We start from the raw sequence: 17,152 nt of genomic DNA, 5'->3' as shown, positions 1-17,152 counted from the left end.
TTGTTGTGCAAAATATGAATGGTTTACTAACTATTCAAGTTGTACTTTTTTCATTTTACTAAATAAGCAGTCACTGATGCAGAAATGATCAAACGAGGTCTGCATATCCTCTAAAAAGACAAGAATGAAACTTGAAAAAACAAAAACAAATTATAATTTCTTATACATATATATATATATTTTAAATTCAACTACTTTATTTCCCCATGCCTAAAACAGCCACAAGTTGTATACTGTGGGTTTTCTGCAATTGTTGGGGGTAATAAACCTTGCTAAATCCAAGAAGGAACTTAAAGGAAAATAATGCATACACATTTCTAAATTACATTTAATTCTCTTTTGTGTGTGTATATAGGTATTATATCTATATCTATACACATATATTATTCAATCATATTGAAATTTAGAGTTTAAAGTTATTATCTCAGAATCAACAGGTTCCTTATATGTGCTATATTTATGCCCATTTCACAACACAATAAGGATCTGAAATTTGACTTCTTCCTTTCCTTTGTTGGTTATCCTGTCAGTCATCATGTTGTCAGCTTCCTAACAAACTTCTCATCAACTCATAGAGTCCACAGCTAATCTGGGGTCTTATCACCATACCCACCCTTGCACAGTACTGCAGAACTCATCATCTTGTCTTCATTCTGAACTTAACCTCTAATTCATCTTCCTAATACATAATTTTCATCATACCTTAGTCTTTAGTCAAAAACCTTTGGTGGTTCTTTGTTGTCTTTCAGATAAAATCCAAAATTCTCAACTGACCTTTCAGGGTCTGCCCTAATCCAGCAACCTCTGTCTCCTACTATGCCTCTATCAGTTTCCTATTGCTGTTGTAACAAATTGCCACAGATTTACGGGCTTAAAACAAGACAAATTTACTATCTTACAGTTATGTGGGTCAGAAGCCTCACTAGGCTAAAATCAAGATGCACGCAGGACTGCATTTCTTCTGGAGGCTCTAGGGGAGAATCCATTTCCATGCCTTTTCCAGATTCTAGAGGCAACCTGCATTCCTTGGCATGCAGCTCCACCTTTCATCTTCAAAGCCAGCAAAGTAGCATCTTCAAATCTTTTCCTGTGACTCTGCTTCATCATCACATCTCCTTCTCTGACTCTGACCTTATTTCCTTCCTCCTATTAAAATCCTGATTACTTTGGGCTCACCTGAATAATCCAGGATAATCTCCCCATATTAAGATTCTTAATATAATCATATCTGCCAAATCCCTTTTGCCATATAAGGTAATATATTTGCAGGTCCAGGGATTAGGAAATGAAGATATTTGAGAGACCACTGTTCTGCCTACCAAAGCCTCTGAACATAAACTGCCCATGATAGCCAGTCCCATTTCCTTATTTCCCCCTAATCCTCATGCTCATCTTACTACTGCGCACGGAATCTTGTTTTCTGCATCTAGAAGAGCACTCCACCCTTCTTTCTTACCACCCCCTGCCATCTAAGCAAACTCTCCCCAGTCTTCAAAGCTGGGTTTACATCCCAACAACCACCTACCCAATAAACCGTCCCAGTAAACTTCCCATTATATTTAGAACCGCCTTGTATTAGCTTTTTCCAACATTTAAAGATGATTCATCAAGAAAGATGCCCTTCTCTAAGTCCAAACAAAGTCTTTATTGTTATTTTTTTTAAGCTTTTTTTAAAAATTAATTTTATTTTATTTATTTTTGGTTGTGTTGGGTCTTTGTTGCTGTGTACGGGCTTTCTCTAGTTGCGGCGAGCGGGGGCTACTCTTCGCTGCGGTGCACAGGCTTCTCATTGCGGTGGCTTCTCTTGTCATGGAGCACGGGCTTTAGGTGTGTGGGCTTCAGTAGTTGTGGCTTGCGGGCTCAGTAGTTGTGGCTCACAGGCTCTAGAGCGCAGGCTCAGTAGTTGTGGCGCACGGGCTTAGTTGCTCCGTGGCATGTGGGATCTTCCCGGACCAGGGCTCGAACCCGTGTCCCCTGCATTGGCAGGTGGATTATTAACCACTGCGCCACCAGGGAAGCCCTTTATTGTTATTTTATATATGTCAAAGTCCCAGCAAAAAAACTAGTGGCATATATAAAGGATTTAACTGAAAAAAATTAAATCAAGGGACTGCTGGCAGAAGCATATAAAGGAACTGACAAAAGATGGCTGGAGCACGTAGAATGAGCAATAGTAGAAAGAAAGTACCTGAAGCAACATGAGAAGAAAAGCCATTGCCGTTCTTAGGCCTGAGAAGGCAGCAGTGTCAGCTTGAGTGTGAACTGTGGCTATGGGAGGGGGACCACTGGACAGGAGCTGTGGCCATAAGAAGAATACAGCTAGTGCCAAAGTTGAAGCATAGCAGGGAGAAAGCAAGGGAAAGGAATACCCCTGCTTTTCCTTCTACCCCCTAATGCCTTGCCCGGCCATCCCACTGGCCATGTCCAAATGGCAGAATTCAAACTCCCAGGGAACAAGGGTCAAGACAAACAATAACAGAGAAAAACTAGCACAACTTATTGCTGAAAGGCACATATTTTCTGAGAATGTATTAGATAAGAGGCCCTGTGCCAAGAACTTTGCACATATTACATTTTAATCTCAAAAAAGGGAAAAGTCTGGAACTATTACCCATATTTTAGAGATGAACAAACCAAAATACTAAGAGCCTAATTTGACCAAAGTCTCCCAATTAATAAACCGCAAAGCCTGTACTCAATTCAGATCTCTCACGCTCTGAAATAATATACCAGGCTGTCTAAATGTAAGTCCATTTCTCTCTTGCTCAGCCCTCTAAATGTTAAATCCAAGCATAATTGTCTAAAAGACTTTGATAAGGATCTAATTAATGGTGAAGTGAGTCTGTTATTTCCATGACTTTTAGGTATATAGTGAAATTAGATGATGTCTCTCCCTATATTAATTGTAACTCAAATAAGACTACTATCTCTGGTTATTAAGAATACAAATATAGAATTATCCCTAATTGAGTTATATATCTTTCCTCCCTAGAAACATTTTAGTTAGCCTGAAAGCAGGAGTCTTCTTTTGTGACATTTTTCACAGGCAAGATTTCCTATTCCAAAAGAAGTGAGCTAATGGCTGGATATGGAAGGAAGTCAGCCACTTACCCATAACAAAGAAATGACCTCCAATGACACACAATGGAAGACAGTGAAAATATTTAAGTCATTATGATGTCTGTAAAGGCAGCAATAAATTCATAGGACTTCTGTTTGTTTGTTTAATAAATAGGCAGTGACAGTAGCAATAAAATATATATGCCAAACTAGTCTGCCTATTTTTCTTCTCTGCTGTCATGATGCTATTTTGATGCATGAGCTCTTGGACCACAACTTATAACTGTGGATCTTACTTCCTTAGATGGATGTTCCTCTACCTGTGTTCCAGCACCTCAACCCAACAAACTTCCCACTAGATGTAGAACTTGCTGAATTTTAATATGCCCCTTAAGTATTTTATAAAATAAAGGAGCTCATGTTTTAAATATATTCAGAAAACTAGGCATCAAAATGCTATTCTTTACCTACACTGCTCTTCTGTGGTATGAAATACAAAATAGTGTATCTGAATTCATGTTAGGAAATTGAGATGAAAGATATTTGGAACTGTTATCACAATGCTAAAGTCAGAATACGCTGCCTATTCAGAGTGGTCTGTGACTGGAGAATTGTATTCGCTCTCGAAGCAAGTACAGTAGAGTATCAACAGATGTAAATGAGCTGAATATATTCTCATCCTCATGATTATTGAGCTTCTTTCAGCTCCTCTATTGTGCCAGTTCCTCTGAAGTCTCCAGGCTTTTGCATAAGCAGTTACACTGCTACTGATCCTCAAGTCCCCATATGAATGTGATTTCCAAGAACCCACTGGAGTAGACTGGACCCCCTCCCCCAGAGATTTGTATGCCCTTAGCACTTTTGCTTCTATAATACACCACATATTAAAATTAAACATCTAATTGTCTGTGTTCCCAGCTCGCTGTATGCTCTGTGAGGATAGGGTCTTTGTTTATTATCTCTACAATCTTAGAAAAATAGTCACTTGAAAATTTGTTATTGAACAAGTCACAAAAGACTAGACTACAGACAAACTCATAATAATACTTAAGGGGTCAGGTTATCTCTTTTAATTATATCCCCACCTACCTATTTCCATCTACCCATATTTATATCTAACTGAATGGAAGACACCATCAATTGAATGATGCACCGTTATTTTATGCACTATTAAGAAAGAAAAGTACTGCCAATCCAATTATAATTGCTAAATGGTTAGATGCCTCCAAGTTTCAAGAGATGTTGAAATGTGGGAAAATATACATCTGAAAATTATAATAAATAACACGCAGTATACCTACATGCAATTTTCTATTACATTTCTTTGTACTTTTAAAACATGCATCATAAGATTTCAGACACACTCCTTCTAGGTACAAAGATGTGAACATTGTCCCCCTTCTCAGTTCTCTTCCAGAGCCAAATCTGTATCTAATTCAGGGGATAATTGCTCCTCTGGCACCAGCAACCTCACCAGATTCCAAGAGCAGAGCTTCCTCTGAATACTCTCCCTTTAAAAAGGAAGCTTCAGGAGGAGAAAGGTGACAATAAAGTAATAAAAAAATGTTTCAGGTCATAGGATCAATAACGCTAGTTTTGGCAAGCTCTAACATCTCTAATATTCTATCATATTGGTGGTTAGAGCTAGGGCCATGTATATTTGAAGGGACCTAATTTTGATCTAACGTCTTCTATAACTTAAAAGGAAGATGAAAAAGTCAACTAAATCTTAAAAGGAGATTACAGTATAAGTATTGGTTAGTATTAAGAATTCATTTTATGTGCAAAAGCATTAATATTGTTTTATCCAAATGTAGAGCTCTATAAACAAATTAAATGAGAAATCTGATTTGAAAAATCATTGTAATTCAAATATTAAAAGGAGTGAAGACATATGCTGTTTTCTATGAACTATCTGAGATCTGCTGAAATAAATGTAAATTCTTAAATTTAAATAGGACACTCAAATCAATCACATTAGAACCTCAGATGATTAAGATGAATGGTCTGCATATTTTATTATAAATCCTATACTATTAATACAAATTACAATGTACTTTCAAAATTTTCTTATTAACTATATACTTTTAGTTTGCCAAGTACTACAGTTTGAAAATGCATGGGTATTGACCAGTTCCTAAAATTACATATTTTATTGCAATATTTTTAATAAAATGATCCTGTACTGTATAGAGATTCATACAAACAGGAACACCCACACACACACACTTTTGTTGATAAAATTATTTATTTGGTAGGAGCTTTGTATTGTTCTGTGACGATTGCAAGTAAGTATTTTTAATCACAGGAACTTAGATAGTAAATGAGTACAGCAAGTCCCTTATTAAAAAAAAAAAAAACCTTTCCCTTTTCCCTTTCACCATTTTGCCTGAATTAGCTGAATAACCCTCCCTGTTGACCACTAACTTTGCCTGTGGAGGTCACATAGGCATCTTTGTACAATCTAAGGTTAGCACATTCTCTCTAAATAAACTATTGCTATTATCACTAGATATTTATAATCAGAGTGCTGGCTAAACCAAGTATAATAAAACTAACTGTCATTTCCAAACCAAGTATAATCTTCCAAACCAAGTATAATAAAACTAATTGTCATCATACATTATTTTTGAACATTTTAAGACCTTTTCCTCGTTAAGATGTGTTTAAAAATTAATCATTTTCTTATCTATGCATGGATTATCTCAAAAAACTGAAATTGGTTTACAGAAACTTACTTTAAGAGTAATCTTCTTTTTAAATTGTTAGTAACATTATAAAACAGAATGTGACTTCTTAATTTTAAGATATCAGTGATAGACAAATCAAAAACTCTGAATTAAAGGAGAAATAAAGCTTGTAAAGCCATGTCTTGGAAGCCTTGAATGCCAGGGAATTTGGATTTTAATTAACAGGGAATGAGAACCCCAAATAACTCAAAAGTGTAACGACTGATCTAGAAAGACTAAGTTATAACACAAAATCTAGGAGAAAAACACCTGATCATTCAACAACAAGCTCAAGTTACTAAAAAGAAAATTCTGTTACAGACGTTTCAGATTAAATAATAATTCTGTGAAAAGTTTTGTAGTATGTTCAATCACTGAAGCACATTTATATTTAAAAAGACAGCCCAAAGCAGTGTGCCTCATAATTAAAACAAACAAACAAACAAACAAAAGAACCACAGAATCAACAGTCTATGGCGGTCTCCCATAGATTTTCAATGTAGAAATATGTGTGTATTTTTCTAAAGTAGAATATTAGATCTTTCTCAAGAATTACAACGGTGACCTAGGCTGAGCAAAAGGAATATTACGTTTAAAAGAATATAAGGACTGTTTTAAAGTACTGAAAGAGCAAGGAAGGAACCTTCCTTTCAAATGCCCTAGGTTGGTTCCTAAGCTGTGAGTCTTTGTTTAACTGGCAAAGGTGAGAGTTAAGGGGAAATGCCAGTGGGTAATAGCACATAATCTTTGGGGTTGCAGAGATGATTTCAAGCATCCATAAATGTAGAATTGTGTCAGTGGAAAGAGAGAGTGTGGAATTAAGCAGGCCTGGATTTGAATGCTGGTTATGTGATCTTGAATACATTTCTTAACTTCTCTGTAATTCATTTTCTTCACCTATGTATGACGATAACAAATATTTACCTTACAGGCAAGGCCTAGAAAAAGCATAGGAAAGTACCTGGTGAATATTCAATAAGTGATAGCTCTTCCGTAAAAACCTAACATTTATCAAGGTCCCTGTGTGCCTATCACTGTGATTCTGTGGTTTTCGATCCTTGGCAGATTTTTCAAGAGGGGGATGATTATACTTAGGTGATCAAGGAGTATCTCAAAGCATCTCCTCCTTTCCCTCTCTCCCTCTCTCTCCCTCTCTCTCTCTGTCCCACACACACACACACACACATTCACTCTACCAGTTAAGAATTCTTCTAGCTTAACAAGCACCTTTTAAAAAGATACATGTCCTTTGGAGACACAAGCCATACTCACACTTCAGTGTGATCAGATCCTTGCTCAGTGAAAAGCTGCTGGGTTCTCCTGGAAGTAGAAGAAGGCAGTCTGAGTTAGGAACTTTGGGAGGGCACTCAGTATGATCGGAAGGTGGGGAAGGAAGGAGGTACAGAAAGAGAAGGAGGGAGAAGAGAGGCCACAAAATATTGGTTCTAATTTGCACTAGAGCTTTGGAGGGGACCTATGTATCCCCTGGCAATCTCTGAGGAAGTTAATTGAGATTTGAGTATCAAGACTTGTGCCAACATCAGATTGCTCCCTTTCATCCCTGTCTCACCAGTTCAGGATGGTAAGCTTCCCTTTAAATGCCATACGCAATAAGATAGGAAGGCGAATGGGCAAGATTTGTGCCCTCTTCTCTCCAACCCATCTTAACTCTCAAAAAAACTTTGGTAGGCTTTTTCTATTCACTGGTCCTTTTAAGAGGCAACCCCCACTTCCCAAACTCCCCCGCCTCTCCTTCCCCACCCAAAATGTTAAGTGACGTAAGGTTTTTCTTACCAATGAATTCTGTAGCTATTCAATCAAGGTAGGTCATAGTAAACAGTCCTTCCCCACTTCCCCAATCCTCAGCTCTCAGCTCAGCTTTGACAGTGAAGATCCCGTCCTAAACTACTGAGACCCAATTCCCCCCCATAAACCTTTCACAGGCTACTGAGCTGCGGAAAGCTGAGTCTGCCAACCTTGGATTCTGGGATTCTCAGGACATCAGATCAAGCAACTGAGAGGTCCATCCAGGGGTAAATTCCACAGATGGTTTCTTCTTTCTCTGGGATCAATGTTCTAACATCTGGGTTAATCAGATCATGCAGAATTGGTTAATTAAGCGCGGAAAACAGCTGGGCACGTTACTCAAGGCCCAGACGCACCATGACCAGTCGTTCTTAAGAAACAGCTTCTGGACAGACCAGCTCCAAAAAGCGTGTGGCGTCTGAGTGCGGATAAGGCAGGAGCAAAGCGGGCCGTAGTTTGGACCTTGGGGCCAAGTCTGCACTTTTCAGAGTTCCTTTTACTTTTCCGTAAGTTTTGAAATTGCATTTACCCGGAGGGAGAAGGTGTAGCGGGGCAACCGAACACAGCTGAAAAGAATATATATATTTGCACTCACAAACTCCCCAGATTCTTCACAAACAGGGGTGGAAGAGAAAACTTAGGACGTCCAAATTCAGCATTAATACGAAGGAGTCGCCACCAAACATTCCGTACACTTTCCTTGGGTGGTTTATTCTCCGGGAAACACCTCCCGGCTTAGTGCGCCTGCGCACGCGCAAGCTGCGGCCCCGCCTCCCCTTTGGGGACGTAAAACGTGCGCCGGGAGGCAGGACGTGGGTCGCGCATGCGCTCTCACTGCATCGGCCTCGGTTTGTACGGCCGCAGGAACCGCGGAGGAGGTGTTCGCCGGTGTCTCTTGCGCCGGTTCGACGCGGCGCGCCGCGAGACCACGAAACGGAAGGGCTAGAGTAAGTGTTCCCCCCGGCCGCTAGAGTCATATAGAAAGTGTTTGCTTCCCGCCAGGCAAGTGCCTGTAGGAACCGGACCCCGCCCCCTTCCCGGCCTAAACTTTCCCCTCCTTACCCCTTTCCTTGTGGGGATCCCCCTCGGTTCCTCTTGTTCTGGCAGTGAGCCCCTGCCAAGATCATGAAGCTCCTGAGGAAGGACATTGAGAAAGACAATGCGGGCCAGGTGACCCTGGTTCCCGAGGAACCTGAGGACATGTGGCACACCTACAATCTAGTGCAGGTGGGCGACAGCTTGCGCGCCTCCACCATACGCAAGGTACAGACGGAGTCCTCCACGGGCAGCGTAGGGAGCAACCGGGTCCGCACTACCCTCACTCTCTGCGTGGAGGCCATCGACTTCGACTCTCAAGCCTGCCAGCTGCGGGTCAAGGGGACCAACATCCAGGAGAATGAGTATGTCAAGATGGGGGCTTACCACACCATCGAGCTGGAGCCCAATCGCCAGTTCACCCTGGCCAAGAAGCAGTGGGACAGTGTGGTTCTGGAGCGCATCGAGCAAGCCTGTGACCCAGCCTGGAGCGCCGATGTAGCGGCTGTGGTGATGCAGGAAGGCCTCGCCCATATCTGCTTAGTCACTCCCAGCATGACTCTCACTCGGGCCAAGGTGGAAGTGAACATCCCTAGGAAACGGAAAGGCAACTGCTCCCAGCACGACCGGGCCTTGGAGCGGTTCTATGAACAGGTGGTCCAGGCCATCCAGCGCCACATACACTTTGATGTTGTAAAGTGCGTCCTGGTGGCCAGCCCAGGATTTGTGAGGGAGCAGTTCTGCGACTACATGTTTCAACAAGCAGTGAAGACGGACAACAAACTGCTCCTGGAAAACCGGTCCAAATTCCTTCAGGTAAAACAGTCTTACCCAGGGATAATTAAGAATGGGCAGAGGGGTTTGTGTAAACGACTCCTAAAGTTTTAGAACTAGGAAAAGTACAAGAGGAGGAAGGTTTAACTTGACTGGGATTGTTAAGTGAGATCATGAAATAAAAAGAGACTAGCAAATTGATATAGTAAACTTGGCTTAAATTCTTAAACATATAAAGCCTTACCAGTGCTTTTGGCTTGAGGTCATTGTGGGCTGTTTAATGGGTACTCTATGAGATTCTTTTGTCTGACTTTTATAATTGTGATTCTAGGTACATGCCTCCTCTGGACACAAGTACTCTCTGAAAGAGGCCCTTTGTGACCCTACAGTAGCTAGCCGCCTTTCAGACACTAAAGCTGCTGGGGAAGTAAAAGCCTTGGATGACTTCTATAAAATGTTACAACATGAACCTGACCGAGCTTTTTATGGACTCAAGCAGGTGGAGAAGGCCAATGAGGCCATGGCAGTTGACACGTTGCTCATCAGCGATGAGCTCTTCAGGCACCAGGATGTAGCCACACGGAGCCGGTACGTGCGGCTGGTGGACAGTGTGAAGGAGAACGCAGGCTCTGTTAGGATCTTCTCCAGTCTTCATGTGTCTGGGGAGCAGCTCAGCCAGTTGACTGGGATAGCTGCCATTCTCCGCTTCCCTGTCCCTGAACTCTCTGACCAAGAGGATGAGTCCAGTTCTGAAGAAGATTAATGATTGGAACTAATAATCGAGACAACCTGTGTCTCACTCCTTCACTGTTACATTTTCTCAGCATCCTTGTGACAGAAAGCTGCAAAAATGGCACTTTGTGATTCTTACAGGGGTTTCTCATGTATTTGGTCACACTAGGTGATTTGTGGTTGGCAGGACATGTATTCAAATTGAACAATAAAAGGAAATAATCTCCATGTATTACCATCTTTATTAATTGGGATCATTTTATTTCATAATTATGAGTTATTTGCAGTACTTAGAAACATTTTGTGTATTAAAAACGAATGCCTGTATATTCTTTGGAATAGACTGTAAAATCCCATACTGCATGCTTTGAGGTAGTTTTCCTTAGGAAAAGCTTTTTAATATCTCATCTTCAGTTTACATTGTTTATTTTAATTCGGCATGGTGTTCTTACACTGGTTTTCTTAATGATCCTTTTCTCCCCATTTCCCCCACATTCCATTTTTTTTAATTTTTAAATTTATTTGCTATTTTAAATGATAGCTAAATAATTAGAAGACTTTTCTTGAGGACAACTTTAAAATGTGTTTTTCTTAAGAGACTTGTTAAACTAATCATGTTAAAAGTAATAAGGTGGGGGTTTTTTTGCTTTAGAACTAATCATAATTGCTTCAGAGGAGCACTTAATTAGTTATCTTTAGGTCATAGAGCTTTGGTCTGCTAAGGATTCTCAGGATAATCTATTTAAGGTGCCTTTATTTTTAAAATGAGGCTGAGGTATGTGATTTGCTTATGGGCTATTAGTGGCAAACCTAGAAGTAGTCTCCAATCTGGACTTGAGTTCTTTGCACTGCTACACTATTTATGTATTTATTTTTTGGCTTATCATAGTTAAATACTTAATGCTACCTTGAATTTGTGTTTGCTTTTACATTCTTAATGGACTTTCCCTACGCCCTGTTTTAGGGGTGAGAAAGCCTGTTCAGAAAGTTTAAGTCACATCGTTAGTATGTGGCAGTTGATTTGTACTCCAGCTCTTTACCATACTTAGGGAATTTCGGCAAATAGCTGAGAGTTTAAAATATTTTCATTATTTTTTCCAAGAGTTAGCGAGGGGGCCTTGAAATGTAATTGCATCTTGACCTTTTACGCATCTCAACTTAGCAAAGTAATTAGGAAAGGCCTTATGAAGAAAGAGTGATAATTCAGTCTGTAACTCCAGGATCAGTGGTGCCTGCTTCAAATAAGGACACTAAGTAAACTTTTGCTTGTCCTGTCTGTGTCTGGGCCTTTTTCTTGGTGTAAGTGCCAGGTTTGGGGATTATTTTTTATAAACTTCCTAACTAATCTGAACCTTTTTATCTGTAGTTAGGGGTAGACACATCCATATACTTTAAAACCACATTTTTATATGTCTGCTGTACTTCCTAATCAAAATAATTCAGATTGTCATTCATTATAATTCATGAATATTTAAGATATCATTAAAAGTATGTTATTAATAATTTGGTAGGAGTGTAGATATGAAGTCACTAAGATTCTTAATGTTAGAGCCTGATTGATAATGCATCATATTCTCAGGAAGAATTTGGAGATTTAGGGCCTCATGCTCATAAACTATGCAGAACTGGTTATTCCTAGCTGTTATCCTTGGTAATAAAAACCAGGGGAAATAAAAGCTTATGGTAAGTCTAACCAATACATTTTAGGACATAAGTTCTCAAATTTAGCTGCCTCTTAGCTTCACCTTGGGAGCTTTAAAAACTCTATACCCAGACTGGACCCCAGACTAAATAACCGTGCACCCCTAGAAATGCTGGGGTGTTTTTTAAAAATTATTATTAAAGCTCCCAGGTGATTCCAATAAGCATCAAGGCTGAGACCCTTGATTCAGGCCTTGCTCTTCAAAAGTGTGGTCCATGGACCAGCAGCATCCCCTGAGAGCTTGTTAGAAACTGGAATCCAGGGCTCTACACTAAACCTATTGAATTGCAATCTGTATCTTAACATCTCCAGCTGATTGCTGTGTATAATCAAAGCTGATAAGCAATAGCTTATTCTCCCTGTGCTAGTTAATCTCTGCCTAGGGTTGCCAGCCATAGAGAAAAAGATTTGAGTTTTAAGATCTTTTAAGAGAGCTAAACTGCCAATATTCAATTACATTATCTATATAAACTGTCAATATTCAATTAAATTATCTATAAAACTCTAAATGAAAGCCTGTTTATATGTCTATAACATTTAAAATATCTTTAAGAATTTGTATTTTTAAAAAGTTACATATTATACCAATACGATTATCAAGAGTATAAATCTTCCTAGATGCATAGGTGTAAATATCAAAATAGTGATAGGAGCATGTAAAATACAAAATTCAAATAATTATTTTTTACTATTCTATAGAAAACAAAATGAACCATAGGTCTCTGGAAATCATGCAGTAGTTTAATTCCAATTGCTATTCATTAATAAGGAATGACTATGGTAACAAATGGAAACACTGTCAGTAACATACCTCTCAAATTAATGCAGTGTTGTACTGTAAGTTTCCATTTACCATAAGGTGCTTGTTGTAAACAAAGATTGCTACCCTCACTAGGCTCAATAAATGAGAAGTTTGCAATTTGTTTCATTTTGTTCCAGATATGAATACATATAAAATTACGTTTTGCTATTCCTGGTCTATTATATGTTAAATATTTTGCTAATTTTACGTCTGGACTGTTGATGCTGGATTTCACTTTCATTACTCCCTTATATACAAGTTGGATTCCCCCCCACCCCCAGGTGCCACTAGAGTAGCGTTGTAAAGCTAATTTTCTTTTATCTCTAGTTACTTTCAATCATTAACTTTAGTTTCCTTCTTTAATCCCTGTAACCGGATCTCAAACTCACAGTATCTTTAACAGAAGTGACTCATAACTTCTGCAGTTCATATATTCTGGAACTGAAATTCTCTGTGTTGCTAAAAAAAAAGTACACGGATGAAATGGTGTATATGTGAATTCCCCAAAGTAGAAGCTGTTTGTTGGGAAGGTACTATTTTGCTTTTAAATCAGATGGTTTTCCAAGTAAATAAAACTGGCAGTTTGTATTCAGTATCGGGATATGTTGAATTACATGTTGAAAAGGGGTTTCTAAGGTGTTTCTTAGAGTTTGAGGAGAGAGAAATTCTTTCGCCTGTGGCCAGAGCTTAGATATGGGGCATCCATATTTATATTACACCAGTCATCAAGGGCAGTACATTTAATTTTATCTGTTCATTTTTTTAGTACCTGTTTGAACCAAGTACTGAGCTGGGTTTAGGAAAGAAACATGTAAACAAATCACTGGATAAAAGTAACTTGTAGAAAGTATGAGGGCACAATGTTGCAAGGGGTCGCTTTTAGAAGGAACTTTATAGAGCAAGAGCCAGTAGATGTACTTAAAATGATAAACCTGGAGAGGTTATCAGGAAGAAGAGGAGGGCAGGGCAAGTGTGCTAATCACATTAGACCCTCCATGCCACAATAAAGAGTAGGTTCGACCATTATGAGAAACCACTGAAAAGTTTAAACAGGAGAATGGCATGATAAACTTTGCATTTCACAAATATCACTGTTTGGCAGCATCAAGGATGCATTGGAGGAGGCAAGGTTGGAGGCAAGGAGACAGATTAAGAGAACACTTATTAGAAAAATTTAAGAGGAAAATGATGACGGTCTAAACAAAGGCAGTAAGAATGAAAAGTCAAGAGGAGGTATTAGGAGATAGGCTCAGAGGGATGTGAGGTTTGTTCAGAGCTATGGAAGGAGTAGAGTCTAGGGGTAAATCTCAGATTTTTTTTCTTGACTGGTGGGAGACATGAGGGCATAATTCAGACACAGGAAAAACAGGAAGAGAAGCTGACTTGCAAGGAAGAACAATAAGTTCAGTTTGGAATCTTTGAAGTGCCTGTGGGACATCTGTAATGCTTTTCCACCAGACTGTTATATGCTTACTTACTCCCTTCAGGTTTTTGCTCAAAATATCACCTTCTCCATGAAGTCTTCCTAAACCAGCCTTTTTAAAAAATGTACCTTCTCCAAGATTCCCTTATCCTTCCTTGTCTTATTTTTCTCTGTAACGCTTAATTTCACTTAGTTGTTTTGCTTATCATCTATCTAGAATGTAAGCTCCAGGAAGGCAGAGATTATTGTCTATTAGGTCATTGCTATATCCCCAATGCTAAGAACAAACCCTGGCACAGAGTAGAGGCGCCAAAAAAAAAAAAAAAAAAAAAGACTAAATTAATGACCGAATGAATCAATCTCCAGAAGAAGGTCCCTTAGGCAATTGTGCATACAGTTCTGAAGTTCAGGAAAAAGCATTTGGCCGGGGATAATAATACAAGAAATGTTCAGCATATAAGCAGACCTGAAATCATGGAGAAAAAAAAAAATGACCTAGGAAGTATTAGTAAAACTAGAAATAAAAGAGGGCCAGGCATCAAAGCATAGGGAAACAGCAATATTTAATCTCTTTAAATGCTACTTCATTCTCTGTATTATCACAAAGCACAGGTGTTTATAGATTTCAACACTTAATATAGTCAGATAATTATTTTTCCCCTACATATCTCTATAGTGTACTAGAGATATACATGTAGAATAGCTAAAGTATTGATTTCATAAAAAGCTGAATTTTTAAAAGTTCTTAAGATAAAAATTTCTAAGTCGGGGGGCAAAAACCAAATTACTTTTGTTTATGTTTTTTAAGTGGATCTTAACATACATGTACATTTACTAATTTAGTGTATGAAAAGTTAGTTTTAAAAAATATATTAGGGGTGATGATTTAATTTATTAAAAGATTTTTTTCAGGATCCCCATAGTACGGGGATTATTAGCAAGCTCTGTTTCATTCAGGTCGAAGGGTTACTGCTATACGGCCCTTAGCCCTCGTGTCTCCTACCCTAATGTGCATCTTTGATTCCCTCACCACTTCCTCTTTTACTCCCTGTGGGACCACAAGTGTCAGAGTTGTGACATAAACTTTGCAAAGTTATACCTGTTCTAAAAATTGATTTTGACCAGCCCATAATTTTGTTGATACACATTTTTCAGCAAATGAGTTCCCAGTTAGTGAAGAACAACTAAAATGGGGATGTAAAAGCAATTATAAAAAGAATAAACAATTTCAGATAAAGTTTTTAAAGCCCTAAATAAAAGTTTTCTTCATATTGATGTTAGCGTATTTAAACTTTGTGCTGTGATTCAGTTTACATATTTTAGAAGATTTAGTAGTTTAGAAAAGTGCTATTCAAGATTTTCATAATGCATTGTGTGTATTGCTGATGAATTCTCAATTTAGAAGTTTAGTGCAAAAGTGTTACAGAAAAGCCAAAATGGTTTCTAACGGAGTTGAGATGCAAGTATAATACTTCTGTGTATCAAGGATGCCTTACTTAGAAAAGATTCAAAGTCAGCAATGCAACTAATTAAGGTGTTGGAGAATAAAACCTCTAGTAATGGCCTAGAACAACTTGAGGAGTTACTTAACATCATCAAGTAGCAGGTAAACTTCACTAGAAATAAAAAAGAAATTGGCTAAGTTCAGGAAGGAGATAGTTAAATTAGAAAGACTATGAAAAAGCGTTGGCAAAAGATATTTGTTAAGCTGAAGTGGAAATGATAAAATCCCATTCATCATGTTTCTTTACATGGCAAGAATTCTTCCTTTTTGGGAAGTGTTTGATACAGCATCACCATCTCTATTCTCATCCATATTTTAGAGTGTTCTTTGTAGATTTCCAAGTATACTAATTGAAAGATAGCCCATTTATTTTTCAGTATTTAACTTCTCTATCTTAAGAAACATGTTAGTGTATTCTGTTGTGGTAAAGAACACCGGGAAGGAAACTGGGATATTGTGAATTTATTCATTTAAATTTAGGAGAAGCTAATGTGTTTTCTCAAGGAAAATCCACTGTTGTGTGCAGCACTTTAGTTGTATGCAAGTCTGCTGACAGTATCATTTTTGCTTTTGACAGTGAATATTTTAATTCTATAACAATTGACATCAATATGGGAAGGTCTTATATTTCTAGATGCCAGTTGCTAAAGATTGTGACATTTATGACGAATTGTAGGGATTTGGATTACCGGTCTTCTTTTAAGTTCCCTTTCCTTCATCCCTTAACATTGCCCACATTCTTTAGAATGCCTGTTTTTCTATAATGTAGGAGACCTAGAGGACTTAGAGCTTATTTCAACTTAGGCTGCCACATTTGGTTCCAAAACACCCAATACTGAGGCAGGGCAGTATCTGCCAGACAGCAAATACCAGAGAACAGTGTCTTTGCAGCCACAGTGCCTGGCCATGCACAGAGCTGGCACCACTGTCCCAACTCCAGGAATGGACAGCCTGTTAAAATAAAAGGAACCACGTGCTTATTAAAGACCAGACCTGTGGGAAGTGCTTTAAAAGGAAATATTTAATTCTTTGAAGAGTCCTATGAGAAAGGTTTCGTCAGTACTATTTTCAGGTAAGAAAACAAAAGAGGTTAAATAATTTGTCCAAAGTCACATAGCTGGTGGCTGTGATAAGGTGCCCAATCACGCAACTCCCTAAAAATATAAGAATGCCCGTCCATTCCTCAATTTTCTGTTTGGAGTAGGTCAAATGCACCTAGAAATAGAAAAATTGGTAACATTAAATTTTATGTAATCGGCCGAAGTTTGTGGCAGTCATTTTGTATGTTTTTTATTTACCTACCACTGTTATTTTTCATCTCTCATGAAAAATCAGGAACTCAATCATATGGCATTCTAGTCTGAAATATAGTTGAGGATTAGAAAGTGTACAGAGACTGTTGTAAGTCTATATATTAAACCAAGCCCCTCAAGCCTTTACTCAGCATCTGTTACTATTTCACACTTAGTTTTAGCAAGCTTGTTTTTAAAAAAAGTTTTAAGCCTACTATCTTAATTCATGCATTATTCTAATATAGTAGCACCTTAAGTGGCAGAAACTATGCTACTTCGGTATGCAAAGATGA

The 17,152-nt window shown here is 38.5% G+C and overlaps 2 protein-coding genes across 6 annotated transcripts in view; both read left to right on the top strand.

Moving 5' to 3' along the window:
• The window catches only part of ITGA1 (integrin subunit alpha 1), a 232,324-nt gene that overhangs the window by 52,355 nt on the left and 162,817 nt on the right, over positions 1 to 17,152 (top strand). The window contains exon 1 of one of the 5 annotated variants that reach the window (XM_082455869.1): positions 8,455 to 8,542. The exons of the other annotated variants lie outside the window; for them this stretch is intronic. The gene's annotated coding sequence lies outside the window, so the exon portion shown is untranslated. Of the gene's footprint in view, positions 1 to 8,454; positions 8,543 to 17,152 lie in introns of those variants that run through there. 5 annotated transcript variants of the gene reach the window in all.
• On the top strand, positions 8,542 to 10,368 carry PELO (pelota mRNA surveillance and ribosome rescue factor). The gene is made up of 2 exons (XM_082455922.1): positions 8,542 to 9,446; positions 9,736 to 10,368. Exons 1-2 carry the CDS (start codon positions 8,721 to 8,723, stop codon positions 10,165 to 10,167), a joined length of 1,158 nt encoding a protein of 385 aa, XP_082312048.1. The 5' UTR covers positions 8,542 to 8,720; the 3' UTR covers positions 10,168 to 10,368.

Source organism: Balaenoptera physalus, assembly GCF_965194825.1.
Source record: "Balaenoptera physalus genome assembly, chromosome: 3".
Classification (NCBI taxonomy): Eukaryota; Metazoa; Chordata; class Mammalia; order Artiodactyla; family Balaenopteridae; genus Balaenoptera; species Balaenoptera physalus.
This window is presented reverse-complemented; position numbering and strand designations above follow the sequence as displayed.

Excerpts from the sequence above, each read along its gene's own strand:
- PELO (XM_082455922.1), top strand. The coding sequence starts at position 8,721 with ATGAAGCTCCTGAGGAAGGACATTGAGAAAGACAATGCGGGCCAGGTG. Across the intron at positions 9,447-9,735 it reads ACCGGTCCAAATTCCTTCAG|GTACATGCCTCCTCTGGACA; the intron begins GTAAAACAGTCT and ends TTGTGATTCTAG.